Here is a 16,507-nt window from a genome sequence, read left to right on the forward strand (position 1 = left end):
TTTACGTTTATTATTATTATTATTTTTTTAAACAGGCAGGTGCCCTCTATGGGCATGACGTATCTGATGTGAATATGAATGTCAATAAAAAGAGACTTCATTATACACTCAGGTGTGGTTGTTTTAAACTGGGATGTACCACAGTTTGCCGCCAGCCTGAATGTATCACCTTTAGCACATTGAACAATAATGTTTATGTGAGTGGCATATAGCTTAGGCTCAGTGGTGTTTAAGTGGCCCGCAGTGGATTATCCTGGTGAGGTTTAAACCAGACCTTTGGACCCTTGGCTTGTGTTATTCCAGCTACTGTACTACCATGTCACCCTGTCAGACCTTAGTTCTCCCAAATGACACCCTATATAGTACCCTACTTTTCTCCAGGGCCCTATGGGGATCTGGTCAAAAGTAGTGCACTTACATAGGGAATAGGGTGCCATTTTGAGACGTAGCCACAGTACTACCCACTCAGGCCTATAGTGTTAGCCTTCAGCTGCAGTGAATGATTTTGGGGAAACGCTATTTGAATACTAGGTATCAGAGTAGAAGTGCTGATCTAGGATCAGGTCTCCCCTCTCCATGTGATCTTCTTCGTTATGATCTGAAAGGCAACACTGATTTTAGATCAGCACTTCTACAGCTCGATGAATATGTCCCTGGTTAACTTAATATGCAGTGAAACGTATTATCATAGAACATTGTGACTGGAGTGAAACGTTGTCGAGACGGATGAAGGATTGCTGACCACTGTGTCCTCTCCTATCGAAATATAACTTCTAGAACAGTCTTGCCATGTTCCCGAGAGGCTTTACCCCATCTAGTATTTCTTGTTCTATGTCGTCTCCTTTTATCCCTGTCTTCTGTGGGTTTTTTTTTTTTGAGTGTGGGAGTAACGTCATTACGGAGGAATCACGTGAGACGGCATGACAAGGAGACGACGGCAAGTTGATCTTAGTTCACCATGCCTCACGTAAGGCAGGGGAAGTTACTCCTGGATCCTAACACAATCCTTCTGTTTCCTAATGAAGTTTGATGAAGTGAAAATCATTCATAATCATTTCATGATGGATCCAGGCTAGGAGAAAGTAGGCCCTATCAATAAATAATTTCATGATGGATCCAGGCTAGGAGAAAGTAGGCCCTATCAATAAATAATTTCATGATGGATCCAGGCTAGGAGAAAGTAGGCCCTATCAATAAATAATTTCATGATGGATCCAGGCTAGGAGAAAGTAGGCCCTATCAATAAATAATTTCATGATGGATCCAGGCTAGGAGAAAGTAGGCCCTATCAATAAATAATTTCATGATGGATCCAGGCTAGGAGAAAGTAGGCCCTATCAATAAATAATTTCATGATGGATCCAGGCTAGGAGAAAGTAGGCCCTATCAATAAATAATTTCATGATGGATCCAGGCTAGGAGAAAGTAGGCCCTATCAATAAATAATTTCATGATGCATCCAGGCTTGGAGGAAGTAGGCCCTATCAATAATCATTTCTAATAAGTATCTTTTTTCATCTCTTCTAGAAAAGTAGGCCATCAGTTCAGTAAGCCTTTGTCTCCAGGAGGAGAATTTGTGAAGGACTGAATAGATCAAGCTTTTAGTGAAGGACTGACTAGATCAAGCTTTTAGTGAAGGACTGACTAGATCAAGCTTTTCGTGAAGGACTGACTAGATCAAGCTTTTAGTGAAGGACTGACTAGATCAAGCTTTTAGTGAAGGACTGACTAGATCAAGCTTTTAGTGAAGGACTGACTAGATCAAGCTTTTAGTGAAGGACTGACTAGATCAAGCTTTTAGTGAAGGACTGACTAGATCAAGCTTTTAGTGAAGGACTGACTAGATCAAGCTTTTAGTGAAGGACTGACTAGATCAAGCTTGTGACTCTATAAACTTTATGGATGACTTTGCTGTTTGTTTTGGGTGTTTCATATTGTTTTGTGCATAATATAAATTAATGGTAAATGATCTATTGTGTCATTTTTGGATTCACTTTTATTGTTAATGAGAATAGAATATGTTTCGTAACATTTCTACATTAATGTGGATGCTACCATGATTACGGCTAATCCTGAATGACATGTGAATGATGCTTCAGAAAGTTAGAGACACACATATCATACTTCCCCAACAATGCTAACCTCCCCTGTTATTTTAATGGTGAGGGGTTAGCATGTCTTGGGGGTATGCTATAACATGCTAACCTCCCCTGTTATTGTAATGTGAGAGGTTAGCATGTCTTGGGGGTATGATATAAAATGCTAACCTCCCCTGTTATTGTAATGGTGAGAGGTTAGCATGTCTTGGGGGTATGATATAAAATGCTAACCTCCCCTGTTATTGTAATGGTGAGAGGTTAGCATGTCTTGGGTGTATGATATAAAATGCTAACCTCCACTGTTATTGTAATGGTGAGAGGTTAGCATGTCTTGGGTGTATGATATAAAATGCTAACCTCCACTGTTATTGTAATGGTGAGAGGTTAGCATGTCTTGGGGGTATGATATAAAATGCTAACCTCCACTGTTATTGTAATGGTTATAGGTTAGCATGTCTTGGGGGTATGATATAAAATGCTAACCTCCCGTTATTGTAATGGTTACAGTAATGGTTACATGTTAGCATGTCTTGGGGGTGTGAGATTTGTGCTGGCGTACAGAGCCGAAACAACAACACGTGTGTCACTGTCCCAGTACTGTTGGAGCTCTGTGTGTATATGTATATACAGTTGAAGTCAGAAGTTTACATGCACTTAGGTTGGCGTCATTAAAACTAGTTTTTCAAGTCCTCCACCAATGTCTTGTTAACAAACTATAGTTTTGGCAAGTCGGTTCGGACATCTACTTTGTGCATGACACAAGTAATTTTTCCAACAATTGTTTACAGACAGATTATTTCACTTATAATTCACTGTATCACAATTCCAGTGGGTCAGAAGTTTACATAAACTAAGTTGACTGTGCCTTTAAACTGCTTGGAAAATTCAAGAAAATGATGACATGGCGTTAGAAGCTTCTGAGAGGCTAATTGACATCATTTGAGTAAATTGGAGGTGTACCTGTGGATGTATTTCAAGGCCGACCTTCAAACTCAGTGCCTCTTTGCTTGACATCATGGGAAAATCAAAAGAAATCAGCCAAGACCTCAGAAAATAAATTGCAGACCTCCACAAGTCTGATTCATCCTTGGGAGCAATTTCCAAATGCCTGAAGGTACCACTTTCATCTGTACAAACAATAGTATGCAAGTATAAACACCATGGGACTACGCAGCTGTCATACCGCTCAGGAAGGAGCTCTGACATTTCCTAGAGATGAACGTACTTTGGTGCGAGAAGTGCAAATCAATCCTAGAACAACAGCAACGGACCTTGTGAAGATGCTGAAGGAAACCGGTACAAAACTATCTATATCCACAGTAAAACGAGTCCTGTATCGACATGACCTGAAAGGCCATTCAGCAAGGAAGAAGCCACTGCTCCAAAACCGCCATGAAAAAAAGCCAGACTACGGTTTACAACTGCACATACTTTTTGGAGAAATGTCCTCTGGTCTGATGAAACAAAAATAGAACTGTTTGGCCATAATGACCATCGTTATGTTTGGAGGATAAAGGGGGATGCTTGCAAGCCGAAGAACACCATCCCAACCGTGAAGCACTGGGGTGGCAGCATCATGTTGTGGGGGTGCTTTGCTGCAGAAGGGACTGGTGCACTTTACAAAATAGATGGCATCATGAGGGAGGGCAATTATGTAGATATATTGAAGCAACATCTCAAGACTTCAGTCAGGAAGTTAAAGCTTGGTCGCAAATGGGTCTTCCAAATGGACAATGACCCCAAGCATACTTCCAAAGTTGTGACAAAATGGCTTAAGGACAACAAAGTCAAGGTATTGGAGTGGCCATCACAAGGCCCTGACCTCAATCCCATAGAATTTTTCTGGGCAGAACTGAAAAAGCGTGTGTGAGCAAGGAGGCCTAGAAACCTGACTCAGTTACACCAGCTTTGTCAAGAGAAATAGGCCAAAATTCACTTAACTTATTGTGGGAAGCTTGTGGAAGGCTACCCAAAACATTTGACCCAAGTTTAACCATTTTAAAGGCAATGTTACAAAATTCTAATTGAGTCTATGTAAACTTCTGATCCACTGGGAATGTGATGAAAGAAATAAAAGCTGAAAAAAATTATTCTATCCACTATTATTCTGACATTTCACATTCTTAAAATAAAGTGGTGATCCTAACTGACCTCAGACAGAGTTTTTACTAGGGTTAAATGTCAGGAATAGTGAAACTGAGTTGAAATGTATTTGGTTAAAGTGTATGTATACTTCTGATTTTAAACTGTATGTATATAATCGAAGCTTTACATATGAGATGAATAGCTATGATAAGTCACATCACAAATAATCATTTCCTGTCCCTTTTTCATTTCCTGTCCAGGAATACATAATCCGAGTACAAAGGGGTGTGTGTACAGAAAACAGTTGGCAGGTAAATAAGAATCTATTTTTTTAGCCTACTTTAAACCTCAACCTTACCTCAAACTATCTGCCTCAATTAGACTTTTTGTTCTTCAACATAACATATTTTCATGTTATACTGTAAGATTAGAAATCTATTTTCACCTTTTTTTTTAACTGAGCTCTCTCAACCTCAAGAAAGAAGCCTTTGGTTGTGTTTTCCCCACAATTCAACCTGTTTCTTATTGTTGCAGGTCATAAAGCGATACAGTGACTTTGATATGCTGAATAGCAGTTTGTTGGTAAGTGCGGCTTGACTTTTACCGGTACAAAGAGGTCACAAGTGCCTTTTCCCACACCACATCTGCCTGGGTCCCAAATGGCACCCTATTCCCTACATAGCTCACTACTTTGGACCGGCACCCTATTCCCTACATAGCTCACTACTTTGGACCGGCACCCTATTCCCTACATAGCTCACTACTTTGGACCGGCACCCTATTCCCTACATAGCTCACTACTTTGGACCGGCACCCTATGGGAATGGGGTGCCATTTGGGAAGCAGACTTTGTGTTTTTATGAAGGCGATGTGTTCATACTGAGTATTCTTTGGTGGTCATTACACATTTTTGAAAAGCCGTCGTTAAAAGGAAGCTGAGGTTTCTGCTGAGGTTTTACCAGCTCATTTCCTGACCATCCATTCTGTGAACCCTACATTCCTGTGTGTCAACTCGTTCTTTCTCTCTTTATCTCTATCTATCTCGTTCTCTCTCTCCCCTCTCGCTCTCGTTCTCTCTCTCCCCTCTCGCTCTCGTTCTCTCTCTCCCCTCTCGCTCTCGTTCTCTCTCTCCCCTCTCGCTCTCGTTCTCTCTCTCCCCTCTCGCTCTCGTTCTCTCTCTCCCCTCTCGCTCTCGTTCTCTCTCTCCCCTCTCGCTCTCGTTCTCTCTCTCCCCTCTCGCTCTCGTTCTCTCTCTCCCCTCTCGCTCTCGTTCTCTCTCTCCCCTCTCGCTCTCGTTCTCTCTCTCCCCTCTCGCTCTCATTCTCTCTCGTTCTCTCTCCCCTCTCGCTCTCATTCTCTCTCGTTCTCTCTCCCCTCTCGCTCTCATTCTCTCTCGTTCTCTCTCCCCTCTCGCTCTCATTCTCTCTCGTTCTCTCTCTCCCCTCTCGCTCTCATTCTGTCTCCCCTCTCCCCCTCATTCTGTCTCCCCTCTCCCCCTCTCGCTCTCATTCTGTCTCCCTCTCCCCCTCTCGCTCTCATTCTCTCTCGTTCTCTCTCTCCCCTCTCCCCCTCTCGCTCTCATTCTCTCTCGTTCTCTCTCTCCCCTCTCCCCCTCTCGCTCTCATTCTCTCTCGTTCTCTCTCTCCCCTCTCGCTCTCATTCTCTCTCGTTCTCTCTCTCCCCTCTCGCTCTCATTCTCTCTCGTTCTCTCTCGTTCTCTCTCTCCCCTCTCGCTCTCATTCTCTCTCGTTCTCTCTCTCCCCTCGCTCTCATTCTGTCTCGTTCTCTCTCTCCCCTCTCGCTCTCATTCTCTCTCGCTCTCATTCTCTCTCGTTCTCTCTCTCCCCTCTCCCCCTCTCGCTCTCATTCTCTCTCGTTCTCTCTCTCCCCTCTCGCTCTCATTCTCTCTCGTTCTCTCTCTCCCCTCTCGCTCTCGTTCTCTCTCCCCTCTCGCTCTCGTTCTCTCTCTCCCCTCTCGCTCTCGTTCTCTCTCTCCCCTCTCGCTCTCGTTCTCTCTCTCCCCTCTCGCTCTCGTTCTCTCTCTCCCCTCTCGCTCTCGTTCTCTCTCTCCCCTCTCGCTCTCGTTCTCTCTCTCCCCTCTCGCTCTCGTTCTCTCTCTCCCCTCTCGCTCTCGTTCTCTCTCTCCCCTCTCGCTCTCGTTCTCTCTCTCCCCTCTCGCTCTCGTTCTCTCTCTCCCCTCTCGCTCTCGTTCTCTCTCTCCCCTCTCGCTCTCGTTCTCTCTCTCCCCTCTCGCTCTCGTTCTCTCTCTCCCCTCTCGCTCTCGTTCTCTCTCTCCCCTCTCGCTCTCGTTCTCTCTCTCCCCTCTCGCTCTCGTTCTCTCTCTCCCCTCTCGCTCTCGTTCTCTCTCTCCCCTCTCGCTCTCGTTCTCTCTCTCCCCCTCGCTCTCGTTCTCTCTCTCCCCTCTCGCTCTCGTTCTCTCTCCCCTCTCGCTCTCGTTCTCTCTCTCCCCTCTCGCTCTCGTTCTCTCTCTCCCCTCTCGCTCTCGTTCTCTCTCTCCCCTCTCGCTCTCGTTCTCTCTCGTTCTCTCTCTCCCCTCTCGCTCTCTCTCCCCTCTCGCTCTCATTCTCTCTCCCCTCTCGCTCTCATTCTGTCTCGTTCTCTCTCTCCCCTCTCGCTCTCATTCTGTCTCGTTCTCTCTCTCCCCTCTCGCTCTCATTCTCTCTCGTTCTCGCTCTCATTCTCTCTCGTTCTCGCTCTCATTCTCTCTCGTTCTCTCTCTCCCCTCTCGCTCTCATTCTCTCTCGTTCTCGCTCTCATTCTCTCTCGTTCTCGCTCTCATTCTCTCTCGTTCTCTCTCTCCCCTCTCGCTCTCGTTCTCTCTCGTTCTCTCTCCCCTCTCGCTCTCATTCTCTCTCGTTCTCTCTCCCCTCTCGCTCTCATTCTCTCTCCCCTCTCGCTCTCATTCTGTCTCGTTCTCTCTCTCCCCTCTCGCTCTCATTCTGTCTCGTTCTCTCTCTCCCCTCTCGCTCTCATTCTGTCTCGTTCTCTCTCTCCCTCTCGCTCTCATTCTCTCTCGTTCTCGCTCTCATTCTCTCTCGTTCTCGCTCTCATTCTCTCTCGTTCTCTCTCTCCCCTCTCCCCCTCTCGCTCTCATTCTCTCTCGTTCTCTCTCTCCCCTCTCGCTCTCGTTCTCTCTCTCCCCTCTCGTTCTCTCTCTCCCCTCTCGCTCTCGTTCTCTCTCTCCCCTCTCGCTCTCGTTCTCTCTCTCCCCTCGCTCTCGTTCTCTCTCTCCCCTCTCGCTCTCGTTCTCTCTCTCCCCTCTCGCTCTCGTTCTCTCTCTCCCCTCTCGCTCTCGTTCTCTCTCTCCCCTCTCGCTCTCGTTCTCTCTCTCCCCTCTCGCTCTCGTTCTCTCTCGTTCTCTCTCTCCCCTCTCGCTCTCATTCTGTCTCCCCTCTCCCCCTCTCGCTCTCATTCTCTCTCCCCTCTCCCCCTCTCGCTCTCATTCTCTCTCGTTCTCTCTCTCCCCTCTCGCTCTCCCTTTTGCTACCCTCCCCATCCCGCAATCCAACCTCGTCCCCCAGGTCTCTGGCGTCAGCCTACCTCTACCACCTAAGAAGTTGCTAGGTAACATGGACAGGGAGTTCATAGCAGAGAGACAGAGAGGACTACAGGTCTACCTAGACTTTATTACTCAGCATCACATCCTAGCCACCTGCCAACTGGTCAAGAAGTTCCTCGACACCAACAACTACTCTGCCAACTACACAGGTGTGTGAACTCTTAGGGTTGTCTAACATGGGTGTGATACAGGGTTTGGTGGGCGTGTCTAGCATGGGTGTGATACAGGGTTTGGTGGGCGTGTCTAGCATGGGTGTGATACAGGGTTTGGTGGGCGTGTCTAGCATGGGTGTGATACAGGGTTCGGTGGGCGTGTCTAGCATGGGTGTGATACAGGGTTCGGTGGGCGTGTCTAGCATGGGTGTGATACAGGGTTCGGTGGGCGTGTCTAGCATGGGTGTGATACAGGGTTCGGTGGGCGTGTCTAGCATGGGTGTGATACAGGGTTCGGTGGGCGTGTCTAGCATGGGTGTGATACAGGGTTTGGTGGGTGTGTCTAGCATGGGTGTGATACAGGGTTTGGTGGGTGTGTCTAGCATGGGTGTGATACAGGGTTTGGTGGGCGTGTCTAGCATGGGTGTGATACAGGGTTTGGTGGGCGTGTCTAGCATGGGTGTGATACAGGGTTTGGTGGGTGTGTCTAGCATGGGTGTGATACAGGGTTTGGTGGGCGTGTCTAGCATGGGTGTGATACAGGGTTTGGTGGGTGTGTCTAGCATGGGTGTGATACAGGGTTTGGTGGGCGTGTCTAGCATGAGTGTGATACAGGGTTTGGTGGGCGTGTCTAGCATGGGTGTGATACAGGGTGTCAGTTAGGAAAATGTGGTGTTGGACATTAGCATTTTAATTTACCGGACATTTGAGAAATGTACCAGACCCATATCCATTGGGTGCGTAACCTGATTAGGGCGTCCACCTACGTTGATCAGAAGAACAGAAATCACATTTTAGAATACGGTAATTCATATTAATAGTATCCGCAAAACACCAGTCTCAATGTCAACAGTGAAGAGGCGACTCCGGGATGCTGGCCTTCTAGGCAAAGTTGCAAAGAAAAAGCCATATCTCAGATTGGCCAATAAAAATAAAAGATTAAGATGGGCAAAAGAACACAGACACTGAACAGAGGAACTCTGTCTAAAAGGTCAGCATCCCGGAGTCACCTCTTCACGGTTGACGTTGAGACTGGTGTTTTGCGGGTACTATTTAATGAAGCTGCCAGTTGAGGACCTGTGAGGCGTCTGTTTCTCAAACTAGACTCTCTAATGTACTAATGCACCGGGGCCTCCCACTCCTATTCTGGTTAGAGCCAGTTTGCGCTGTTCTGTGACGGGAGGAGTACACAGCATTGTACGAGATTTTCAGTTTCTTGACAATTTCTCGTATAGAATAGCCTTCATTTCTCAGAACAAGAATAGACTGCCGAGTTTCAGAAGAAAGTTATTTGTTTCTGGCCATTTTGAGCCTGTAATCGAACCCACAAATGCTGACGCTCCAGATACTCAACTAGTCTAAAGAAGGACAGTTTTATTGCTTCTTTAATTAGAAAAACAGTTTTTAGCTGTGCTAACATAATTGCAAAACGGTTTTCTAATGATCAATTTGCGTTTTTACCGCGTTAAACTTGGATTAGCTAGTAACACAGGGGTTCTTAAACTTTTTCAGCCTGGGACCCAAATGAGAAATTCTGTTTTCCTGGGTCCCAAACTGAGGAAAATATGCAACTCTACATATCTGTACATTTCATTGCCTGTATGCCTAAAACAAATGCAATATATAGACAAAAACAAATAACAATGAAATTAAATATCTATTCATGTTTATTTCCCCCCATTAAAAACACTCTTACATATCTGTTTAGGTTGGAACTGTTGCTGTTAAAATACAATAAATCATTTTCATTCTTAACTGGAATTAACAGATTGATCACATCACACAGATGAATAACAGAACACACACACACACACAGACTTTTTGATATTTCAACCCTAAGTAACAGTACAGATGAAATGATCAGGCATATTGTACATCTTACTGTAGAAATTATTGTTAAAATAAATTCTAGGTTGGAACTGTTGCTGTTAAAATACAATACACATATATATTTTTTTATTCTGAACTGGAATAAACTGATTGATCACATCACACAGATGTAAACCAGAAAACACACACAGTGCTAATGAGAGCATGTCTATTCTGGGCTCCGTTTTTGACATTGTAACACTGAGGTTATGCTCAGCCTTGAAACTGTTTCTGTACTTGTTGTTTAAAAAGTATGTCAGAGTTGAGAACAGAGTGGTGCCAAACTGGACCAGAACATCTACTGCTTTCTCAGTCAGGCACGAGACCACTTCCTGTTGTAGATGGAACAACCCAGAACTGTGTGAGTGGGTTCTCAGTCAGGCACGAGACCACTTCCTGTTGTAGATGGAACAACCCAGAACTGTGTGAGTGGGTTCTCAGTCAGGCAAGAGACCACTTCCTGTTGTAGATGGAACAACCCAGAACTGTGTGAGTGGGTTCTCAGGCAGGCAGGAGACCACTTCCTGTTGTAGATGGAACAACCTAGAACTGTGAGAGTGGGTTTACCTCAAAAAAGCATCTTGCTTCAATCAGTTTATTCCAGCTAAGAATAACTATTATTATTATTGTATTTTAACAGCAACAGTTCCAACCGAGACTAGTTTTCAACAATAATTTCTACAGTAAGATGTACAGTAGGCCTGATCGTGTTTCATCTGTACTGTGAGTGTGCGGCTCTCTTTTATTTTCAAGTTTCTACTCCGCTAGCCAGCACCTCGTCTTAATAGGTGTGCGTTTCTTTTTCTTCTAGATCATCTGTACTGTTACCATGGTTACACTATCAGTAGCTGGCTTGCTTTGGCTAACGTTAGCTATTAGCTGTGTACAAGGCCATGGGATTGTTTGAAAGAGCAACTCACATCTACTAACTACTATGAGAGTTAGTTAGTACTCCCTTATTTCTGCTTATCATCACCTGTTATAAAATGACAACGATTCCTTGATAGCTGACTGACTGTTCCACTGTCGAAGCCCTGTTTCCTGAAGCATTCTGCCCTGTTCTGAAAGAACTTCCTGGGTTTACCGTAATGCTGTGGATGTTTGATCAGGACGTGTCGTTTTATTACATTTGTTCGTTATGAGACTCATTGCTAAGCACAAAACACATTGTGGGCGCTCCTCGTTAAAAGTTTGTTTGGAGGAGAGGGAAACTAATCGCGGAGTATTCGTTTCAAAACAATTGAGCTCAGTCAGAATTTGTGGCGAGCATGAGTCCATTTGATGATGGCGAGTGGAAAAGACAAGTCAGTGGCGGACAGCACATCATCTGCTGTTGAACGACAGCGCTGCATCGTGTGTAGCGGAGTGAGCCTCTAGAAAAAACGACCCGGTTCACCGCTGAGCACCCGGGCATCTCCCCCTCCCATTCACACAGCTGCCAAACTGAGCAGAGAGCTGCTTGAGCAGACAACGCACTGAACAGAGAGCGCAGATGCACTTGGCCAAATCAATTCCAGTAATTAATGAAATAATTATACATTTAAACTGACACGTTGCGACCCACTATCAACAGGTCAGAGACCCGTACTTTAAGTGAGGCTGAGCTAACACAACGTGCCATTGCAACACAGGCGTGATGGTTGCTGATAATGGTGGTCTTTACGCCTATGTAGATATTCCATTAAAAAATCTGCCGTTTCCAGCTACAATAGTAATTTACAACATGAACAATGTCTACACTGTATTTCTGATCAATTTGTTGTTATTTTAAATGGACCAAAAAAAAAATGTTTTGCTTTTCTTTCAAAAACATGGACATTTCTAAGTGACCCCAAACTTTTGAAGGGTAGTGGTATATTTTGAGTTGATAACTTGGGTAATTGTTGTTCATATGGAAGGTTGTCACACTGACCCTCATCTCGTCCTCCTCGACAGAAATCGCCTTACAGCAGGTATCCATGTTCTTCAGGTCGGATCCTAAGTGGGAAGTGGTGGAGCCTCTGAAAGACATTGGTAAGTCTGAAGGATTTATTTAACTAGGCAAGTCAGTTAAGAACATTATTGTTATTTACAATGACAGATGACCAAAAATGAAGAAAGGCCTCCTGAGGACTTGCATGCACATTTAAATATAGGACAAAACACTCATCACGACGAGAGACACTGCCTTAAAGAGACTTAAGACAACACAGCATGGCAGCAACACATGACAACACAGCATGGCAGCAACACATGACAACACAGCATGGTGGCAACACATGACAACACAGCATGGTGGCAACACATGACAACACAGCATGGTGGCAACACATGACAACACAGCATGGTGGCAACACATGACAACACAGCATGGTGGCAACACATGACAACACAGCATGGTGGCAACACATGACAACACAGCATGGCGGCAACACATGACAACACAGCATGGCGGCAACACATGACAACACAGCATGGCGGCAACACGTGACAACACAGCATGGCGGCAACACGTGACAACACAGCATGGCGGCAACACGTGACAACACAGCAACAACAGCATGACAACACAGCATGGCAACACGTGACAACACAGCATGGCGGCAACACTTGACAACACAGCATGGCGGCAACACGTGACAACACAGCATGGCGGCAACACGTGACAACACAGCATGGCGGCAACACGTGACAACACAGCATGGCGGCAACACGTGACAACACAGCATGGCGGCAACACGTGACAACACAGCATGGCGGCAACACGTGACAACACAGCATGGCGGCAACACGTGACAACACAGCATGGCGGCAACACGTGACAACACAGCATGGCGGCAACACGTGACAACACAGCATGGCGGCAACACGTGACAACACAGCATGGCGGCAACACGTGACAACACAGCATGGCGGCAACACGTGACAACACAGCATGGCGGCAACACCTGACAACACAGCATGGCGGCAACACATGACAACACAGCATGGCGGCAACACATGACAACACAGCATGGCGGCAACACATGACAACACAGCATGGCGGCAACACATGACAACACAGCATGGCGGCAACACATGACAACACAGCATGGCGGCAACACATGACAACACAGCATGGCGGCAACACATGACAACACAGCATGGCGGCAACACATGACAACACAGCATGGCGGCAACACATGACAACACAGCATGGCGGCAACACATGACAACACAGCATGGCGGCAACACATGACAACACAGCATGGCGGCAACACATGACAACACAGCATGGCGGCAACACATGACAACACAGCATGGCGGCAACACATGACAACACAGCATGGCGGCAACAACACAGCATGGCAGCAACACCACATGACAACACAGCATGGCAGCAACAACACATGACAACACAGCATGGTAGCAACAACACATGACAACACAGCATGGTAGCAACAACACATGACAACACAGCATGGTAGCGGCAACACAGCATGGTAGCAACAACACAGCATGGCAGCAACACCACATGACAACATGGTGCAAAACATTATTGGGCACAAAAAAACAGCACAAAGGTCAAGAAGGTAGAGACAACAATACATCACGCAAAGCAGCCACAACTGTCAGTAAGAGTGTCCATGACTGTGTCTTTGAATGAAGAGATGGAGATAAAACTGTCCAGTTTGAGTGTTTGCTGCAGCTCGTTCCAGTCGCTAGCTGCAGTGAACTGAATAGACGAGCGACCCAGGAATGTGTGTGCTTTGGGGATCTTTAACAGAATGTGACTGGCAGAACGGGTGGAGGATGAGGGCTGCAGTAGATATCTCAGATAGGTGCGAGTGAGGCCGAAGAGGGTTTTATAAATAAGCATCAACCAGTGGGTCTTGCGATTGGTATACAGAGATGACCAGTTTACAGAGAGTATAGTGATGTGTCCTATAAGGAGCATTGGTAGCAAATCTGATGGCCGAATGGTAAAGAACATCTAGCCACTCGAGTATGAGACTGTATTATCTGCATGTAAATAGATGAGTGAGATTTCTACTGCCTGAGCTTTGTTGATGTAATTTGAGAAGAGCGTGGGGCCTAGGATCGAGCCTTGGGGTACTCCCTTGCTGACAGGCAGTGGCTGAGACAGCAGATTTTATGACTTTATACCCTTTGAGAGACGTATTTCGCAAACCAGGCCAAAGACCCCTCAGATACCAATACTTCTTAGCCGGCCCACAAGAATGGAATGGTCTACTGTATCAAAAGCTTTGGTCAAGTCAATAAAAATAGCAGCAATAAGTAATGTTGTAATAGCTTAATAATACAGACATGATAGCATTATAATAAGGCTCTAATAACATGACAGCATTATAATCAGGCATGTTATTACAGCCTGATTGTAATGCTATGCCATGTTATTTTTATTTTTAATTTTTTTGAAATTTGACCTTTATTTAACCAGACAAGTCAGTTAAGAACAAATTCTTATTTTCAATGACGGCCTGGGAACAGTGGGTTAACTGCCTGTTCAGGGGCAGAACGACAGATTTGTACCTTTATAGCCTGATTATAATGCTATGTCATGTTAAAGCCAGATTATAATGCTATGCCATGTTACAGCCTGATTATAATGCTACGTCATGTGGTTATAGCCTGATTATAATGCCATTATAATAAGACTGTAATAACATGATGATCAAGCGCTAAATATCATATTATGGCTGTATAATAACATTGTAGTGATTTAAAGATTATAAACAGCTCAGTGTTCTTATAACAGGAGTGATTTATAAAAATGTCAGGAAATATAAAAGACCTGCTGCTGTGTCACGTGGATGTCTGTCGTCTCCGCGGATGTCTGTCGTCTCCGTGGATGTCTGTCGTCTCCGCGGATGTCTGTCGTCTCCGCGGATGTCTGTCGTCTCCGCGGATGTCTGTCGTCTCCGCGGATGTCTGTCGTCTCCGCGGATGTCTGTCGTCTCCGCGGGTGTCCGTCGTCTCCGCGGGTGTCCGTCGTCTCCGCGGGTGTCCGTCGTCTCCGCGGGTGTCCGTCGTCTCCGCGGGTGTCCGTCGTCTCCGCGGGTGTCCGTCGTCTCCGCGGGTGTCCGTCGTCTCCGCGGGTGTCCGTCGTTGTCTCGTTGCTTCAGGAGGAATATTAGGGGACAGGTCAATGTCACGTTACTGCTCTAACATGGGAGTGACACACCTGATGCTTATCATTAGTATGGATGGAACACCTCGAAGTGCTTTTTCATAACTCGGATAGCCTCGAAGTGCTTTTTCATAACTCGGATAGCCTCGGAAGTGCTTTTTCATAACTCTGATAGCCTCGAAGTGCTTTTTCATAACTCTGATAGCCTCGAAGTGCTTTTGTAAATAAAGCGAGGTGAATTGATTTCATAATTAAGTGGGCTAAATCCTCGGTCGCCCGAAGACATTGGATGTCGATTTAAGGCAGCCCCTCTCTGATTCAGAGGAGGTAAATGCAGAACACACATTCAGTTGAATGCATTCAGTTGTACGACTAAGTATCCCCCCGTTTCCCTCTAAATTGATTGGTCATACACCAACTCTGTTGACCATGAACTTACCATTGTGACTCCGATAAAGCTGCCATGTCAGTGGACTGTTAATCAGGAAAATGTGATATTAAAATGAACATGTTTTTATCATCTTTCAGGGTGGAGGATACGGAAGAAATATTTCTTAATCAAAAACAAAGAACAACCCAAGGAACGTCAAGTGTTGAGTTGGGTAAGTCTACTGTTGCCATTTGCTGTTGCTGTTGGTACTTTTAATCAATTATTTTAGAACTTCATTAGTCATCTTATAGCTGCTTTACAATGAGAAGGTACAGAGAGGCAGAATCAAAACCTGTTTTATACTGCAGGTACAACTATTCTTGGGCCAGGCGCTGACTGGTTTTCACTTGCTAGCGACAGACAATTGTCGTTTTGGTATCTGCATTTATAGTTCTAAAGTAATTCTAACCTGTATTGTGTTCCTATCACCTGGAGGTTTTTTTTTTGGGCTGGTAAAGTATGTGTTAAGTTTGTGGTTTTGTTGTTGCACAGGTTGACTTGGGTCCAGATAAATACCTGTCAGACAAAGACCTTCAGTCGACCATGAAGCTCCTACCCAGCCTCACTGTACGTATACTCTTTGAAAATAGATTTGTGGTTAGCAGATTTCTTCTACCCACTCTCGGTATGTATGTATCATCTAGCTCCTACCAATGCTGTCTGTGTGAATATTCTCTGAAAAGAGGCCTCACAGCCCCCTGACTGCCTACCTGCCCCCTGACTGCCTACCTGCCCCCTGACTGCCTACCTGCCCCCTGACTGCCGGGAATCAACTACCTGCCCCCTGACTGCCTACCTGCCCCCTGACTGCCTACCTGCCCCCTGACTGCCTACCTGCCCCTTGACTGCCGGGAATCAACTGCCTACCTGCCCCCTGACTGCCTACCTGCCCCCTGACTGCCGGGAATCAACTACCTGCCCCCTGACTGCCTACCTGCCCCCTGACTGCCTACCTGCCCCCTGACTGCCTACCTGCCCCCTGACTGCCTACCTGCCCCTTGACTGCCGGGAATCAACTGCCTACCTGCCCCTGACTGCCTACCTGCCCCCTGACTGCCTACCTGCCCCCTGACTGCCTACCTGCCCCCTGACTGCCTACCTGCCCCCTGACTGCCGGGAAGTATTATCAGCGGACCCTGGAGTTTTCTGAAATAATGTATGTTTCCAGGGCTGGGATAATAA

General features: G+C 45.9%; 1 protein-coding gene across 3 annotated transcripts in view; it reads left to right on the forward strand.

Moving 5' to 3' along the window:
- The window catches only part of pxk (PX domain containing serine/threonine kinase), a 45,149-nt gene that overhangs the window by 1,918 nt on the left and 26,724 nt on the right, over positions 1 to 16,507 (forward strand). For all 3 annotated transcript variants that reach the window (XM_064967402.1, XM_064967401.1, XM_064967403.1), the window contains exons 2-7: positions 4,445 to 4,495; positions 4,719 to 4,766; positions 7,727 to 7,913; positions 11,721 to 11,798; positions 15,424 to 15,497; positions 15,818 to 15,892. In XM_064967402.1, coding sequence (XP_064823474.1) covers positions 4,445 to 4,495; positions 4,719 to 4,766; positions 7,727 to 7,913; positions 11,721 to 11,798; positions 15,424 to 15,497; positions 15,818 to 15,892 — 513 coding nt within the window. The remainder of the gene's footprint in view (positions 1 to 4,444; positions 4,496 to 4,718; positions 4,767 to 7,726; positions 7,914 to 11,720; positions 11,799 to 15,423; positions 15,498 to 15,817; positions 15,893 to 16,507) is intronic.

Source organism: Oncorhynchus masou, chromosome 6, assembly GCF_036934945.1.
Source record: "Oncorhynchus masou masou isolate Uvic2021 chromosome 6, UVic_Omas_1.1, whole genome shotgun sequence".
In the NCBI taxonomy this organism is placed as follows: Eukaryota; Metazoa; Chordata; class Actinopteri; order Salmoniformes; family Salmonidae; genus Oncorhynchus; species Oncorhynchus masou.